This window comes from Gallinula chloropus (genome assembly GCF_964237585.1).
Source record: "Gallinula chloropus genome assembly, chromosome: 23".
Lineage (NCBI taxonomy): Eukaryota > Metazoa > Chordata > Aves > Gruiformes > Rallidae > Gallinula > Gallinula chloropus.
This window is the reverse complement of record NC_140108.1, coordinates 3,224,673-3,240,517: the sequence shown is the minus strand read 5'-3', so window position 1 is coordinate 3,240,517 and position 15,845 is coordinate 3,224,673. Positions and strand designations below refer to the sequence as shown.

Genomic DNA, 15,845 nt, shown 5'->3' with positions numbered 1-15,845 from the left:
TAGCGAGACGGCCATGGCGGCGGCGGCAGCGGCTCACAGTGTCCGCGTCCTGCGGGAGCTGAACCGGCAGCGAGCGGCCGGGCAGTTCTGCGACGCCACTCTCGGGGTGGGAGGCCGCGAGTTCCGCGCTCACTGGCCCGTGCTCGCCAGCTGCTCGCGGTTCTTCCGCGCTCGGGGTCCCGGCGGGCCGGTGGCGCTGCCCGAGGGCCTGGCTGACACTTTCCAGCTGCTCCTGGATTTCTTCTACACCGGGCGCCTGGCCCTCACCGCACACAACCGCCCCCGCTTGCTGGCCGCCGCTGAGCAGCTCGGGGTGCCCGACGCGGTGGCTCTTTGCCGGGCTTTCCGCCCCGCAACCCACCGTCAGCGACCCCGCCGGGCCCCTCCGAGCCGCCCGGGGCAGGTGGATATCGCGGCGGCCCCACCACAACACAGCGGCCCGGCGGTGCGTGAGGGGCAGGGGGAGGGTGGGAGGGGGAGGGAAGGGGGGTCTCACAGCGCGGTGACAGCCGCTTGTTCCCTCCCAGACCACCCCCGCGGCCCCGGAGGAGGAGGAGGAGGCGGCGGTGGGTGGCGGCGGCGGGTGCGGGGACAGCAATGCCGAGGCCTCCCCTGAGCAAAAGGCCCTGCAGAGCAAAAAGAGCCCCCCGCCGGGGAAGGGGCCCGGCAGCGCGGGGACGCCGGGGAGCAGAAAAGGTACAGCGGCGCCGGTCGAGTGCCCCACATGTCATAAAACCTTCCTCAGCAAATATTACCTTAAAGTGCACAACAGGTAAACGCTCTGACTTCTCCTTCCCCCCACCCTTCGATCGCGCAGGGACTCGTGCTGCCCTCAGGGCGCTGCCACAGGGTGGGTGATGGGCCTGGGATGGAGTGGGAGGGCTGCTCTGCACCCTCCTCCACCCCCCTGGGCTGGTGGCTTGGAGCCACAGGGTGGGGTTCACACTTCTCCTAATCCTGTGACGCCCGTCCTGGGGTTCCAGGCTGGGGGTTGGAGCCAGCCTGGCTCGAAAAGGTGGCCTTGAGGGGCTCTTTCAGGGGCCATTTCACATTGCGTCGTGGTTGTGGTTGTGCTGGGCTTGCAGAACCATCCAGAGTGGGGGGGGAACGTGCTTGAGGCAGGGAGCTTTGGGGCTGAGAGCAGAGCAGGTGCCCACAGCCAGCTCTGGCTTGGCTCCTCACCCTGTGCTGAACCATAGCCTGGTGAAAGGCAGGTTTGGTGGAGCACAGTGAGCACTGGCACCTTCACTGTGCTCAGATGGGATTGGCAAAACTGGTGTGAAAGGCGGCTTTGGGGGCTGGGGTGGGGTGAAAAGAGTACCTGGCTCTTCCCTCTCCCAGCGTCCTCCCCGGGTCTGTCTGCATGCCTGCTGTCAGAGTGGCAGTGACGACGCTCTCCGGCTCTATTCCCCCAGGAAACACACTGGAGAAAAGCCATTTGAATGTTCCAAGTGTGGCAAGTGTTACTTCAGGAAAGAGAACCTCCTGGAGCACGAGGCCAGGAACTGCCTGAGCCGCTCGGAGCAGGTACAGTGGGTGTGCTGGCACCCAGGGGGGGAGCAGGGGGCTGCTCTGCCAGGGGGAATCGGAGCCTCTTCCCAGCCAGGGTCTGTGTCACACACATGTGTGACAAACCCCTGTGCTCGGGCAGCAGGCAGCACCTCGCTGGGTCCCTCTCCAAGGGCAACAGTGGCTCCTGTCCTGTTTATCAGACAGGTCCAGCCCTGTGTCCTGGCAGCTGCAGGCACCGGTTCAACACCCTAACCAGGGGCTGGGCACCGGTTGGGGCTGCGGGCTGGGTGCTGCAGCAGCCGATGCCTCCCTGTCTCTTGCAGGTCTTCACGTGCTCAGTCTGCCAGGAGGTGTTCAAGGGCCGGATGGAGCTGCGCCTGCACATGGTGTCACACACAGGGGAGATGCCCTACAAGGTCAGGAGGATGCTGTCCGGGTCCTGCATGGCTGTTAGACACTGGTGGGGTGGGGAGGAAGAGGGAGCAAGCCTTTCTGTTTCAGGGCTGCCACTTTCTGTGCCCTTACCAGCGATTTGTGTGTCAGAACGGTGCTTCCCTGCCCCCTGTGCCACCCTTCCCCTCACCTGGGGGGAGCAGGAAGGTGACTGACCCTCCTCCTCTCCTCAGTGCTCCTCCTGTGCCCAGCAGTTCATGCAGAAGAAGGACCTGCAGAGCCACATGATAAAGCTGCACGGCGCCCCAAAGCCCCATGCGGTAAGAGGAGCTGGGAACTACCCTGTGCTTGGGCCCAGCCTAGAGAGACAATGCTGCCTGGCGTCCTGCCTGGCTCTGGGCAGCATGGCAGGGAGTTTCTGAGCTGCTGGAAACCCTTGTGGTTTTGCTTGGCTGATAGACCCAAGCACTGAGCAGCGCTTTGCTCTTGCCAGGCTCCTCGTCTCATGGGGTGCTGCTGCAGCCAGCTGGCCCCCAAAGCGTGGGCAGAGGGCTGGGGCCGGTGTGGGTGCACACCTGGGCGAGCTGCCTGACCCCCTGCTCTCCTGTGGCCTTGCAGTGCTCGACCTGCTCCAAGTGCTTTCTGTCTCGGACAGAGCTGCGCCTGCACGAGGCCTTCAAGCACCGGGGGGAGAAGCTGTTTGTCTGTGAGGAGTGCGGGCACCGGGCCTCGAGTCGCAACGGCCTGCAGATGCACATCAAGGCCAAGCACAGGTATGAGATCACCGGTGTCCTGCCCTGGGCCTGGCTGGGGAGAGGAGCTGGCTGGAGGGTGGCACATTCCCCCCCTTCCCCGAGATGCTGGGCTGAAGCTCGGCCAGAAGCCCGTTGGTGCTGCCTGATGCTTGTCAGCCCAGCCAGTTCCAGCTCGTGGGGTGCCCTGGACTGGTTCCTCTGCGCTGTGGATGCAGCACAGCGGCTGTAGGGCTCTGACACTCCTTAGTCTGGGATGGGTCATCGAGGATTGAGTCATGGAATCCCAGAATCCCAGGGGTTGGAAGGGACCCAGAGAGCTCATGGGGTCCAACCCCCTGCCAAAGCAGCTCCCCAGCTCATACTGCACAGGGCGGCGTCCAGACAGTGCTGGAATCTCTCCAGAGATGGAGACTCCACACCCCCTGGGCAGCCTGTCCCAGGGCTCCCTCACCCTCACAAAGTCAGAAGAGCTTTGGGTGAGGGGCAGCAGGGAACCCCCACCCTGTGCTGAGGTGACTGTCACCCTGTCCCTCCCCCAGGAACGAGCGGCCCTACGTGTGTGAGTTCTGTCACCACGCCTTCACCCAGAAAGCCAACCTCAACATGCACCTGCGCACGCACACCGGCGAGAAGCCCTTCCAGTGCCACCTCTGCGGCAAGACCTTCCGCACACAAGGTATTTCCCCCTGTCCCAGGAGTGCCACTGGGGCCAGAGCACCACAGTGGGGGGCTGGACCCGCCCCTGACCCACGGCTCTCCCCACCCTGTGCCAACGGCAGCCAGCCTGGACAAGCACAACCGGACCCACACCGGGGAGCGTCCCTTCAGCTGTGAGTTCTGCGACCAGCGCTTCACCGAGAAGGGGCCCCTGCTGAGGCACATCGCCAGCCGGCACCAGGAGGGGAGGCCCCACTTCTGCCAGATCTGTGGGAAAACCTTCAAAGGTGAGAGCCAGGGCAGCTGGCACGGGGCTCGGGAGGAACCATCCTCCTTCTGTGGTGGCTTTACCCCCCTGCAATGGCCTCTTACCTCCCCCCAGCTGTCGAGCAGCTGCGCGTCCATGTCCGCCGGCACAAGGGCGTGAGGAAGTTCGAGTGCACCGAGTGTGGCTACAAGTTCACACGGCAGGTGAGGGAGTCTGGGTGCCAGGGCCCCAGTGGAGCGTGAGGCATGGCCTGTCACCAGGCAGAGCCCTGTCACCTGGCAAGGCCCTGTCACCTTGCCGCTCCTTTTGCAGGCTCACTTGAGGCGTCACATGGAGATTCACGACCGGGTGGAGAACTACAACCCGCGGCAGCGGAAGCTGCGGAACCTGGTCATCGAGGATGAGAAGGCCGTGGTGGTGGCGCTGCAGCCGCCTGAGGAGCTGGAGGTGGGCTCAGCTGAGGTGATTGTGGAGTCCTTGTCCCACAGCTCCCTGCCCCAGGCCCCCCCTGTGCAGAGACTCTGCTCCAACGAGAACTTCTCCCCGGGGGATGTGATCGAGCAGTCGCTCATCATATCGACCACGCTTCCCGAGGACTGAAATGTGGTGTGACCACTCCTGTGCCTCCTTCTCGAAACACAATAAAGCAGGAGCCACTCTGACACCTTGTCCTGTTTGAGTTGGGTATCCAGCCATCCCCTCCTTCCCCCCAGAGCTGCCCCAGGGTCCAGGGACCCAAAACTCCCCTGGTGCAGCTCTGCCCCTTCCCTTCAAGGCTGGGGAAAGCATCGCTGCCCTGACCTTTCTGCCTCCTTTCTACTTCATGTTGAGCTGCTGCTCCTTGTCACTGTTTCCTGACCCCCTTATGGCACAGTGACCCCCTCTCCTCACCACAGAGGGGGTTCAGCTGCGGCTTTACCTTAAACACTCCTCTCAGGGAGCTGACAGCGCTCCAGGCACTGGGCTTAGTCTGGGATCTGTTTGAAGTGACCTCACCCAGGGTGGCTGCAAGCTGCGAACCACTGCCCACCTGGTCCCAGACAGGGAGAATGTGGCCTGAAATCATGGGTGCACTTGCTCCCCTTTCACTTTGCTCACCCAGACAGCAGAAAGGCTGCAGTTTAAATGGATTCTGGGCCTGGGATGAGGAATGTGGCAGTAAAAACTTACACAGCAATCCCCCCCCCACCAGACAACAAGAGCGTTAGGCAACACCTTTTATTTAACTTGACTGCAGTAAGTAAATTTAAAAACAAACTAGGAGAATAAAAATACATTATCTGCAAATGTAGGAGGCCTTTGTTCAAGGACAGAACTCAAGACTGCTCAGTTCAGACACAACAACTTTTACAAAAAATAAATACCGATCCGGAGCTGCTGAGCGGGCTGGGGAATTCGGGGAGGGAGGGAGGAGGGGGGGGGCAGGTCCCGCAGCGAGCGCTCGGTACGAGACGCAGCGTGTGCACTATTTATAGCCCAGCTGAAATACTTCGCTCTGCAAGGCGAGTTCAGCTGCCTCTCCCCAGGGCACGCTGCAGGGACAGGCTGCAGGGACAGGCTGCTTCGGCCGTGGGGGTCAGCGCGGTGGGACGCGGCCGGTTACCCCCAGAGACAAAGGAGCTGCCCCAAATTGCCACGGGGTGAGGGGGAGTTTGCAGCAGCACCAGGAGGGGTTTAGGGGGCTGCTGCAGCAGGGCAAGGCCACTCTGCTGGCACATTCAAGGCACTGTCAAGGTTTTAGCCTTGGAGAGCAGCCCAGACCCAGTGAGCAGCTTTCCCCAGCTCCGCAGCGGAGCAGCGCGGCGTCAGGCAGCGTTCAAGGCCAAACACGTTTAAAGCTGTGAAGTGGCTGATGGTGAGGTGGGGCTCGTGGCCACCCCACCTCTGAACTCGGGTTAAACACAAAGCTTTGTCCTACTGGTTAAGACTGAAAGTCGGAACAAGCAAACACATCCAGCCAATGCTTCAGCCCTTGTCACACCCTGCAGCTCTCCCACAGGCACGACGCTGGTGCTGGGGTGAGCTGTACCCCAGTCTGAGCTGCTGCTTGTTCCAGAAACATTCCACAAGCAAACCGTGCGCAGCCAAGGTGGATGGAGGAAACGCAGCCCAAGCCAGCCAGGTCACTTGGGCGAGGATAAAGGCAAATCTCACGCAGGCCAAAAACACCAGCAAACCAAACAAAAAGAAAAAAAACAAGCCCTAAAGTAACTCCCAACACACAGCACCCCGGCTCACACCAAACCCTTGCCAAGACACCCCAGCGGTGTCTTCCTACTTCTCAGATCCCAAGAGCTCCAGCAGAGCGGAGCTGCAACAGGCAGGAGGCCCCTCTGAAGGTCCAGCGTGTTCCCTCACACAACCACTGCTGCATCCCAGTACATGAACACCAGCAGCAGGGAAGAGCCCCAGGAAGCAGCACGCACCTTTCTGGCAAGTTTGGGGTTTTTTTAAGTGAAAGAGTAGAGCTCTGACCGAAGGAGAGCTTGTCCTCACTGCTTGGGGCCCCTCTGCCTAGCCCAGTGCGATGGCTGAGAGCTCAGCACAGGAGACCAGCAGCAAACAGCTGTCATCACAAGAAATGTCTCTTTCTGCCCAGTGCTGCTGCCAACGAGCTGGGAAGGCAGATACCCACAAAGCCTTAATGCTGCCCCACTGAAAGGCAGCAAGAGCTGTGTTCAGAGGGGAAGGCAAAGCCTCAGGGCTGGCCTCAGTGATCCCTGGCACAGGGAGTCTGTTCTTTCTGAAGGCACAAACGGGAACAGGGTGGGCAGAGCCCTGCGCTCACCTTCGCCTCTCCTGGGAAGGCCTCTCCCTGTAACCATGCGGAGGAAGATGTGCACAGGTCAGTCTTCCTCTGAGGCACCGAACAGAGGTAGGGGACCGGCCCACCACCCCACCAGACAGAGCCCTCCTGCAAAAGAAACCAAAGAAAGGAGTTTGGTGGCAAACGAATCACGTCAGGGTGAAGGAGCTCCCAGTGAAGGGTGTCTGGCCAGAAGCCATAAGCTGCGATGCTGCGGTGATGCTCAAGGCAATGGCTTTCCTCAGAGTTCACCCCTCGGGTCTCTCCCCTGCGGGCGGCACGGTGCCGGCTGCTGCCGAGGGACCCTGCAGCAGAGGCCCCGGCTGCGGCTCCACCGCGGTGCAGACGTTCAGTTTTCACTCTCTAGATGAGTTGGGTTCTGTTGCCAATCGCCCCCTTTGCCTCTGCTCTCAAAGCAACACTGGTTCTGGATAATGCACTCGCGTTCAGCCCAGGGGACGGCGCCTTCCCCTGCTAACGAAGCTCGTTAAGGTTCTGGTTGTGAAGGTTCTGGTGCTCCCTGTTCAAACTGATGGAGTTGTCCAGCGTGATGCTGTCGTCCTCCTGCGTGGTCTCTGGCATGAACTGCCGGAATATGCTGACGCTGCCGTGCCAGAAGATGGGCTCGGGCAGCCGGCCCACCACGCTCCAGGCTCGTGTCTCGGGGTCGTAGGCTTCCAGGACATCTGAGAGCTCAAAGGTGCTGTCGTAGCCACCAGAGACGTAGAGCTTCCCACCGAGCACGGCCACGCTCCCTCCCACGTGAACCTACAGACAGACAGACAGACGCAGCCATGCAGGCTTTGCCCTGCTCGGCTCGGCGGGCTGGGGCACAGCACCCACCGTGCCAGCTTGGAGCCAGCCCTGTTCAGGCACCAGACAGACCCTTCCCACTTCGCTCTGGTACCAACACCCACTATGCAACTGCAGCCCTGGGGTTTGTTCTTCCAGGACTGTGAAACCCTTCAAGTGTGCCCCGTGCCCAGGGGTATAACCTAGAGCACCTGGGCTCTTCCCCAGAGGTTAAATGAGCCAATTTTTAACGCTGAGGAATCCAGCAGGGCAGCAAGCATCCTACCTGGAGCATGGCAGGGATTTTATCCCACTCGTTCTTTGCTGGATTGTAAACATCCACTTCAGCCGAGTCGTCTCTGTGGAAGAGAGCAGAGAGTTACTCTTCAGCCTTCTGAAAGTCTCCCACCTTGTGAAGCCCCAGCTCAGCAGCCTGAAAGGGTTGTGCTGTGCTGTGCTGTGAGCACTTCTGCCCCAGTCCCACCACACACAGGAGCAAAGGGATCCTGCATGAAGTCTGAGTTTTGGGATGCTGCCTGGGAGGGAGGGCAGATGGGATGACTGGAGACCAGGAGAGCTGCTCCAGCCCTTCAGGCTGCTCCAGTCCTGGGTGCAGCTACATCCCTGCTGGGTTGGAAACAGCTGAGCAGTGCCAGTCTCTCAAAGTCTTTTTCTGATGTCTCTACCTACAGCAGGTGAGCTCTCACCCTGACCTTCTGCCAGCCTACGTTTCACAGACCCATCTGGCTCTGCACAAGTGCTCAGGGTCTGGAAGAAAAGGACTGCTGTTCTGCAGAGGGTTAAACCCCTGAAGTGACAGCACCTCACTGCTCGATTCTCTCACCAACACCAGCCAGATGGGCCAGAGGACTGAGAGAGAAGAGCTGATGTGGGGAGCGAACCCCACCTGCTCCATCTGCGAGGCAGCGACAGGCAGAAACATGTGCTGCCAACACAAACATGCAGAGGACACGGTCAGGGCAGCAGGAGAAGTGCTGTCAGTCACTGCAGGGCAGCCCTGGGACAGACTGAGTCAAAAGCCTGCAAGGAACTGTACTGTCCTTGTATCTATCATGACATCGTGCAGGTGACGCTGTCAATTGCTGACGTGAATCTGAGCAGGGGAGGGAGTGAAAACGAACCAGGACTGTGTCAGAAGCTTCAGTCTGAGCTGTTAAACTAACCTAAAAACGAGTTTGTGGCTTGTGGTCATCACCCCTTCTCTGTGCTCCAAAGAGTCTCTCACAGCTTTACACAGAGCAGCTGAGAGAAAAGCCCAGCCCTGGTAATCTCCTCCTCAAGCCCTGTGGTGCCCGAGCACCACAAATCACTATTTTACACTGGGTAAGAACCAGGAAAACCTATGGAACCACCTGGACAAGCAGCCAGATGGGGCTGGGCCACCCTGCCAGGGCTGGAGGAAGCTCAAGCAGCATCCTGGGACCCAAAGGAAGGTCTGGGGTGGGCACTGCTGCCTGATGCAGAGCCAGGAGGAGATGAAGCCCTGCGAGGCGTCTGGAGACCATCACAGGAGCCCAGCCCCGCCTGCCTCCACGTTTATTTTTAATTAAGTGGATAACTGAGGTATTTGTGCTGCCAGGACAGCTCCAGAGGGGCAACAAGGCCCAGCTTGGAAAGGCACTTAAAAATAGTGACCAATCACTTTGTCCTCAGCCCTCTTATCTCGGCTGAGCCAGAGGCGTCTCTTCTGCACTTGACCCTTTCCTTGGCTCACACTCGCTATTTATAGCAACAGGGGGGACGACCAGAAGCTGAGAAAACTGAGAAGGCTCTTTCCAAGCAGCGCTGCTGCCCTCAGCCAGATTCACACCTGACAACTCCCCAGCCCGCAGCTCACACTGGGGCGGTTGGGCAGCACAGTCCCTCGGTGCCGCAGAGGGAAGGGACAGTGGCGCGGCGGTTTGCAGACCCACCTGCAGCACCGGAGGAAGCACCGCCACCCCTCCCAGCACCCCCACCCCTCCCAGCACCCCCATCCCTCCCAGCACCCCGCTTCCCTGTGACCACCCCCACAGCCCGCAGGCCTTGCCGGGGACACCCTGCCCCTGCCCAGGGGAATGGGGGTGATGGCTCCCTGCTACTCACCTTATGAAGTACATGAGGCCGTTGAGAGTGACGGTCTTTGGGGCGAAGGACCAAGGGGGCAGGTGCCCGCAGTTCACCAGGGACCAGAGGTCGCTGTCGGGGTCGTAGCACTGCATCACCATGGACTCCTTGCCAGCCAGGGAGCCGATGGCAAAGAGCTTTCCGCGGCAGGAGGTGGTGGAGCAGTTGTCCATGGGGTACAGCATGGGCTGCAGAGCCTCCCAGCTGTCCAGAGAGTGGTCGTAGCGCTCTGTGCTGTCCGAGGCGATCACGTACAGCAGCCCGTCCAGCACCGTGGAGCTGTGGTACTCTCTGGCTTTCAGCATGGGAGACACCTCTGTCCACTCGTTGACGCTGGAGTTGTACCTCCAGACACAGTCGTACAGCCTCGAGCCGTCCGATCCCCCTGTGACACAGCACACCACAGTCAGACCTGGCTCACAAGGGGACGTGTTACAGGGCGATGGGGGAGGGCTCTTTGTCCCATCTCCCAGCTACACCTTCACCATACACACCCCCCCACCTCCCCCCTGCCCCATTCTGCTTCCCAGGGCCCTACATGATGAAAGTATCTCAGTGCTGGGGGACCACAGCAGCCATGACGCCAGGATTTTAACAGAGGTTTGGCACCGTGTCTCTCCCAGCAAGCCGGGGAGGGTTTCTCCCATGTTGCTGCTCGTCTGTACTGAGCCTGGACTCAAAACAAGTCTCCCAGGTTTGACTCCCTCCACCCTTCCAAGTAACTGTTTTCTTCCCTGTTTTGCAACCCCCGCTCGGGCGCTGCCAGACGCTGCTCTGACGTCGTGGAGACTGACACTCGCCAGCGTTCCTGCCGCCAGCACAGACACCTTCCAGCCCTCCAGCCGCCCGCAGCATGACGCTGACGCTAAGCAGAACGACCGAGGATCCAAGCCAGTAACGGCCTCGCTGAGGGACGGGGCTCCCAGCAGCATTAGCACCCCCTGACCAGCCTGGGATTGCTCTGCAGAGCTCTCATGGGGCATCAGGGTACCCGTAGCGATGAGCTGCGTGCTAGCCCGTCATTTTGACACCCCTGCCCTCGAAGCAGAGCCTTGTTCTCTGCCTGTGACTGGGGCACAAAGAGTCTCCTGGTCACCTGTACTTCCCCTGCCCTGCAGACCCCTACCAGCACGTCCTGCAGAGGCAGAACAAGCTGCTCTGCAGCGCCGGCTTTCTCAGGCCTTGGTCTGCTACAGCTGCTGCAGTTCCAAGGGGACAGCGATGGGCGCACGAAAGCCCCATTTCCACATCCATGTCACCTCCACAGAGGTAATTATAGCCCCAGCAGGCAGGATCCTGGGGGGAGGTACCGTGACTCACGCGCTGGCTGGCTGAGGCACCCGGGGCTTTCTGACACGCCTCTGCCTTGAGTGTGAGCCTGGCTGTGATTCACGGGGCTCGGAACCCAAACCCTGTCTCCAAAGCCAGCAATACAAACCCTCTCCTGTCCTTCAGAGTGAGCGACTCCCAAGTTCTACCCGGAGAGAGACCGGTTGCTACAGCCAGCACCCACTCCGGGAGTCCCTGCGCCTGTCTTCAGGCTGCAGCTGCACTGAGCCCCAGCAGAGCTCCCAGCTCGCTGCAGCGCCAGGAGAAGCCAAATCTCCCTGTTAGAGCCCACGTATTTTCAACAGAGGCCTCAGCGCCGGCGCTTCCGCTCCCCGCGCGTCTTACCGGTGACGTAGATGTCGTTGCCCAGTGCTGCGACGCTGTAGCCCCCACCCAGGTGCTCGGGGAACTCGGCCAGGTAGCGCCAGTGGCCGGTGCGTGGGTTGTAGCAGTCGACGGTGACGAGCTCGTCGCAGTCGCGGTCGCAGCCGCCGACAAGGACGAGGATCTCGGCGAGGCCGGTGGAGGGCCGGGGCCGCATGCGGGCGCAGGGGCCCCGGTCGTGGCGGTCGAGACGGGCGGCCTGGAAGTCGCGGGCTTCCCGCAGGAGGCGTAGGCAGGGCGGGCAGCGGGCCACCAGCGGCTCGCCCTCCACGTGGGCCAGCAGGTAGAAGCGGCGCACGAAGGGCAGGCGGACGTGCGCCAGGAGCTGGGGCAGCAGCGGGGCGCGGGCGGCGGGGTCGGCGCGCACCCAGCGCAGCGCCAGCTGGAAGGCGGCCTCCTCCTTGGGGACGCAGAGCCCGTCGTCCCGCAGGTAGGAGAGGAGGCGCGGCAGCGGCAGCCGCTCCAGCTGGGCGCCCAGCTCGCCCACGTGCCGCAGCACGAAGCGGTGCGCGGCGGCCGCCAGCTCCGGGCAGGCGAAGGCCTCGGCGAAGTCCTGCATGTCCAGGGCGTTGGCGGGCTCCAGCTGCCTCGCCAGCCAGGCGCCGCAGGCCTCCTTGACGGCGGGGAACTGCAGCAGGTCGGCGGCGCGCAGCAGGCGCTCGGCGATGTCGGGCCCCAGCCCGCCCACCCGGCCGGTGTAGGCGAAGTCGAGGAGGCGCGCCAGGCACTCGGGCTCCACGCCGTGCAGCCGCACCCGCTCGGCCCGCGCCTCCCGCAGCGCCCCGCCGAACATGGCGCGGAAGTAGCCGGAGGCGGCGGCCAGGACGGCGCGGTGAGCCCCGAACTCCCGCCCGCCCGCCACCACCGTCACGTCCAGCAGGCTCCGCTCGGCCCGCAGCGCGCTCAGGCCCCGCAGCAGCGACACGGCGTGAGCCGGCTCCCCCGCCGCCGCTCCCCCGCCGCCGCCGCCGCCCGTGTTGGCCGCCATGCCGTGCCGGCCCCCGAGAGCGGGACGGGGAGGGGAGGAGGAGGAGAAGGAGGCGGGTTAAGCGCCGGGACGGCCGCCCGCGGAGCGGGACGAGTTGAGGGGACCCTCGGGAACGCGCCCCGCCCGCCGCAGGGGAGCAGCGGCGGCCGCCTCAGGCGCCGGCGGCAGCTCCGCGAGGGGTCGCGCCTCAGCCCGGGCCCGGAGCCGCGGGTGCTGCCGGGGCCCCTCCGCCGCCCGTGGCCGCCGTCACGCCCCCCCCGCGCCACAAGCGCTGCGCTCGCGGCGCCGCCGCCCCCGCCTCACGCCCCGCGGAGCGCTCGGGCGCTGCTCCGCTGCTCACCGAGGACTCCCCCCCACCCCGCCTCCCGCCGGGGCCTACCGGGCCGCCGTGCCCGGCTCTGGGCTCCCGCCTCGGATCCGCCCCGCGCGTGCCCGTGCCCGGCCGACAGGCTCCTGACGGGCCCCCCCCCACCAGCGCCCTCGCGCATGCGCAGCCCCGCCCACATCATGCCGGCCCCCGCCCCCCCCGCGCGCGCGCGGACTGCGGCTCCCGGCACGCCCCGCGCGCCCGGACTACCGTTCCCGGCGGCCCCCGCGCGCGTGCCCGCCCCCCTCCACCGCCTCCCGCCGGTACCGAGCGGCTCGCGGGTGTCGGTGCTGCCCGGTCGCTGCCGCCGCCGCCTCCGCCTCCCCCACCCGGACCTGCCTCTGCTTCCCGCACCGGGACATGGACTCCGACTCCTGCGCTTCCCCGTTCGCCCCGGAGGTGATCGGGGCCCCTGAGGGAGATGAAGGGGGGGGGGGGGCGTCTCCCGCGGCCCGGCCCGGTCCCAGCTCCGGCCCGGCTCGGCTGGGTCCGTCCCGACCGACCACCGGTCCCCGCCGCCGCCCCGCCGCGGGCTCGGGGCCATCTTGTGCCGCCCGGGCGCGGGGGGCCGGGGCGAGGAATGGCGGCGGCGCGCCCCGCCGGGGGGTGGGGGGGGGCCCGCGAGCGGGCCCGGTACCGAGATCGGCGGCGCGGGTGGGAGTGGGGGGGGGGGGGCGAGGCGGGTGCGGGGGCGCTGCCCGGTGGCCCCCGCCGCCGCGGGGGGTGGGGGTGGGGCGGCGCGGGCAGCGGCGGCGGGCGGGGCCGGGTGCGGGAGCGGCGGCGCTGACCCGCTCCTTTCCTTCCCGCAGGACTTCTCCCCGGGCTCCCGGCGGCACCGCACCGTGGAAGACTTCAACAAGTTCTGCACCTTCGTCCTGGCCTACGCCGGTTACATCCCCTACCCGCAGGAGGTGAGCGGGCGCCGGGCGGCCCCTCCCCGGGCCCCGCGGCCGCCGTGGCTCCTCCTCCGCGGCAGCGCCGGCCGGGCCCCGCCGTACAACCGGCCGCGCCCCCGCGCCCCGCGCCGGGAACAAAAGGGGACCGGGCGGCGGCGGGACCGGCGGCCGTTTCGGGCGGGTAACGGGGGCTGGCAGCGGGAGTCGGTCCCGCGGCCCTTCAGGGCAGCCCGGGCGGCTCCGGGCTGCGGCTCTGCCCGGCCGGGCCGCCCCCTCCCCACCCCCCCCCACCCGCGGCAGCGCGGGGAGCCCGGGCTGGGCGCGATGGGCCGTGCCGGGGCCGTTCGGTGACGGTTCTCTCCGTTTCCCAGGAAGCGCCGCTCAGGAACAGCCCCAGCCCTCCCAACAGCACCGGGGGCACGATTGACAGCGATAGCTGGGATCCCCGCTTCAATGACGCCCCCTCGTCCGTCTCCCTGCCCGCCAAGAACAGAAAGAGCTTCAGTCAGCTCAAGCGAGTGAAACCCTACGGTTCCCTGTTCCAGCGGGCCAAACCCAGCAACTTCCTGCCCGAGCGAAAGCAGATCGATAAGATCAGGAAGAAGAAGAAGCTGAAGAGGAGGGAAACGGAGGTGTCGGCCGAGGAGGACTATGAGGAGAAGCTGCTGGAGCTGGAGGCCGAGGACTCTTACGTAGAGACGCCCATGAGCCCCTCGTCTGAGGGCGACCCGCAGTCTGCGACCGAGCACTGCTCGGTGTGGGACTCTGACACCCCTTCCAGCGTCTCCTACCCTGCCGTGACGGCCGAGCAGACGGTGGAGATCCAGAGCATCGGCAAGCGAACGGTCATTCGGCAGGGCAAGCAGGTGGTCTTTCGGGATGAGGACGGCACCGGCGACGATGAGGACATCATGGTGGATTCGGGTAGGTGGCCTGGCTCTCGGGTGAGGATTAGCCAGGTGGAGGTGGTGATGGCTCGTGTCGATCTCTGGTGCTGTGCTTGGAGCATGAGGGGAAGGCAAAGGTGCTGCCTGGGTGCAATTAGGGAGTGGGTTGGTTTCCGGGGGGGGGAGGCGGGGGGCTTGTTTGGCTGCTTTGCCGATAGACTGAGTGAAATGCTGTGTCTTGATAGAAGCAGCTGGCTCTGCTGTCCTGGCTTACAGCCTCTCGTGTGCCACTGGCAGGCGACTTAAGAACACCCGTAGAAGTCATCAAAGTGCCTGTCCTTGAGCCCCAGGTTGTTCACTGAGCGTGACAGGTTCCCTGTGTGGGTGAGGGGCTGGCTGTGACGAGCGTGGCTTTGCCGTCTCTCTCTGCAGATGACGACTCGTGGGACCTGGTCACTTGCTTCTGCATGAAGCCTTTCGCCGGGCGGCCGATGATCGAGTGCAACGAGTGCCACACCTGGATCCACCTCTCCTGCGCCAAAATCCGCAAATCCAACGTCCCAGAGGTCTACATATGCCAGAAGTGCCGGGACTCCAAGTTTGACATTCGCCGCTCCAACCGCTCCCGGACGGGCTCGCGCAGGCGCTTCCTGGACTAGGGGAGGGGGGGGGAGCAGGGGGCCGCGTGCTGGGGCGCTGCTTGGGCGGGTGGGCAAGCTGTGGATGCCAGCCAGGAGGCTGGGGAAGAGCTGCCCGAACTGCTGCTGCTGCTCAGGCTGCAGGGCTGCCCGCCCGGCCTGCGGGAACGGGGACGAGGAATCGGCAAGGCCTGGGCAGCCGCGGCTGAGGAGGCCGACTGGTCAGGAACTGCCGCCAGGTTCCCACCAGCCCAAGGGACTGAGCGAGCTCTCTGGGTTCGGTGGGGTTTTGGCCGGGTACAGCCATGGATTGGGTGATGTCTGGGGAATGTGTAGTGTCTTTGCCACGTATGTTTTCTCATCCCATCGGAAAACTGCAAACCTGCTCTGTGCTCTCCTCCAGAGAGGAGGAGGAGGAGGAGGAGGGATCTGTGTGAAGAGTCTGAAAAGTAAATGGCCACATGTTTTAATTTTACTGTAATAGTATACCTGCCCATTTTTCCATATGTATCCATCTTTGATACTCTGAGGCTCCGTAGGAGCAAGTGTCAACCTGCACTGGCCTCTGTGTGACTGGCTGCCCCTTTGGCAGGCCGGGGCAGCGGGGGAGCTCTGTGACTCGGCAGCGTGTGAGTGAAAACGGGACTTCTTCCTGCGCCAGCGTGTTAGAGGAAGAGAGCAGCCCTTCTCCTGGACAGGCAGCGCTGGGTACTCATCAGCCACGTCGGGTTCCTCCTGGAAGGTCTCCTCTTCACAGTGATATTTCATGACTTTCTTCTGCCTGGTGGGCTCAGGTGTGCGTGTGTGAGGATCCCCTTTGCTCCGTTCCCAGCCCTTTGTTAAACTCCAAGGTGCTGTTTTTAAGATAAGGACTCTCCTCAGCCCAGAATTCAAATGTGGACTGTAAAAGGGGCTGCAGTAAACATAAGAACCTGGCAGCTCCGCTCTGGGATGCGATCGCTTCCATCTGATCCCACCACTGAGCTGACTTCTGTTTTCACTGTTCATTTTCTGAGACTGGATTTCTAATCAAAACCCAGGAATCT

General features: G+C 63.6%; 3 protein-coding genes across 3 annotated transcripts; 2 read left to right on the top strand and 1 right to left on the bottom strand.

The window, feature by feature from the left end:
• Window positions 1-13: 13 nt before the first annotated feature.
• On the top strand, window positions 14-4,241 carry ZBTB48 (zinc finger and BTB domain containing 48; the record flags this gene model as incomplete). Its single annotated transcript, XM_084274480.1, has 10 exons — window positions 14-445; window positions 528-772; window positions 1,416-1,527; window positions 1,836-1,928; window positions 2,139-2,225; window positions 2,524-2,678; window positions 3,200-3,336; window positions 3,440-3,604; window positions 3,700-3,788; window positions 3,898-4,241. The coding sequence occupies 10 exons, from the start codon at window positions 14-16 to the stop codon at window positions 4,183-4,185; spliced, it is 1,803 nt and encodes a 600-aa protein (XP_084130606.1). The 3' UTR covers window positions 4,186-4,241.
• Window positions 4,242-4,788: 547 nt separating this feature from the next.
• KLHL21 (kelch like family member 21) lies at window positions 4,789-12,128 on the bottom strand. The gene is made up of 4 exons (XM_084274647.1): window positions 10,985-12,128; window positions 9,290-9,695; window positions 7,470-7,542; window positions 4,789-7,159 (listed from the first exon to the last, which is right to left on the bottom strand). The coding sequence occupies exons 1-4, from the start codon at window positions 12,009-12,011 to the stop codon at window positions 6,866-6,868; spliced, it is 1,800 nt and encodes a 599-aa protein (XP_084130773.1). The 5' UTR covers window positions 12,012-12,128; the 3' UTR covers window positions 4,789-6,865.
• A 523-nt stretch (window positions 12,129-12,651) lies between these two features.
• PHF13 (PHD finger protein 13) lies at window positions 12,652-14,820 on the top strand (the record flags this gene model as incomplete). The annotated part of the gene is made up of 4 exons (XM_084274641.1): window positions 12,652-12,777; window positions 13,188-13,289; window positions 13,646-14,198; window positions 14,594-14,820. Exons 1-4 carry the CDS (start codon window positions 12,739-12,741, stop codon window positions 14,818-14,820), a joined length of 921 nt encoding a protein of 306 aa, XP_084130767.1. The 5' UTR covers window positions 12,652-12,738.
• Between the last annotated feature and the right edge of the window lie 1,025 nt (window positions 14,821-15,845).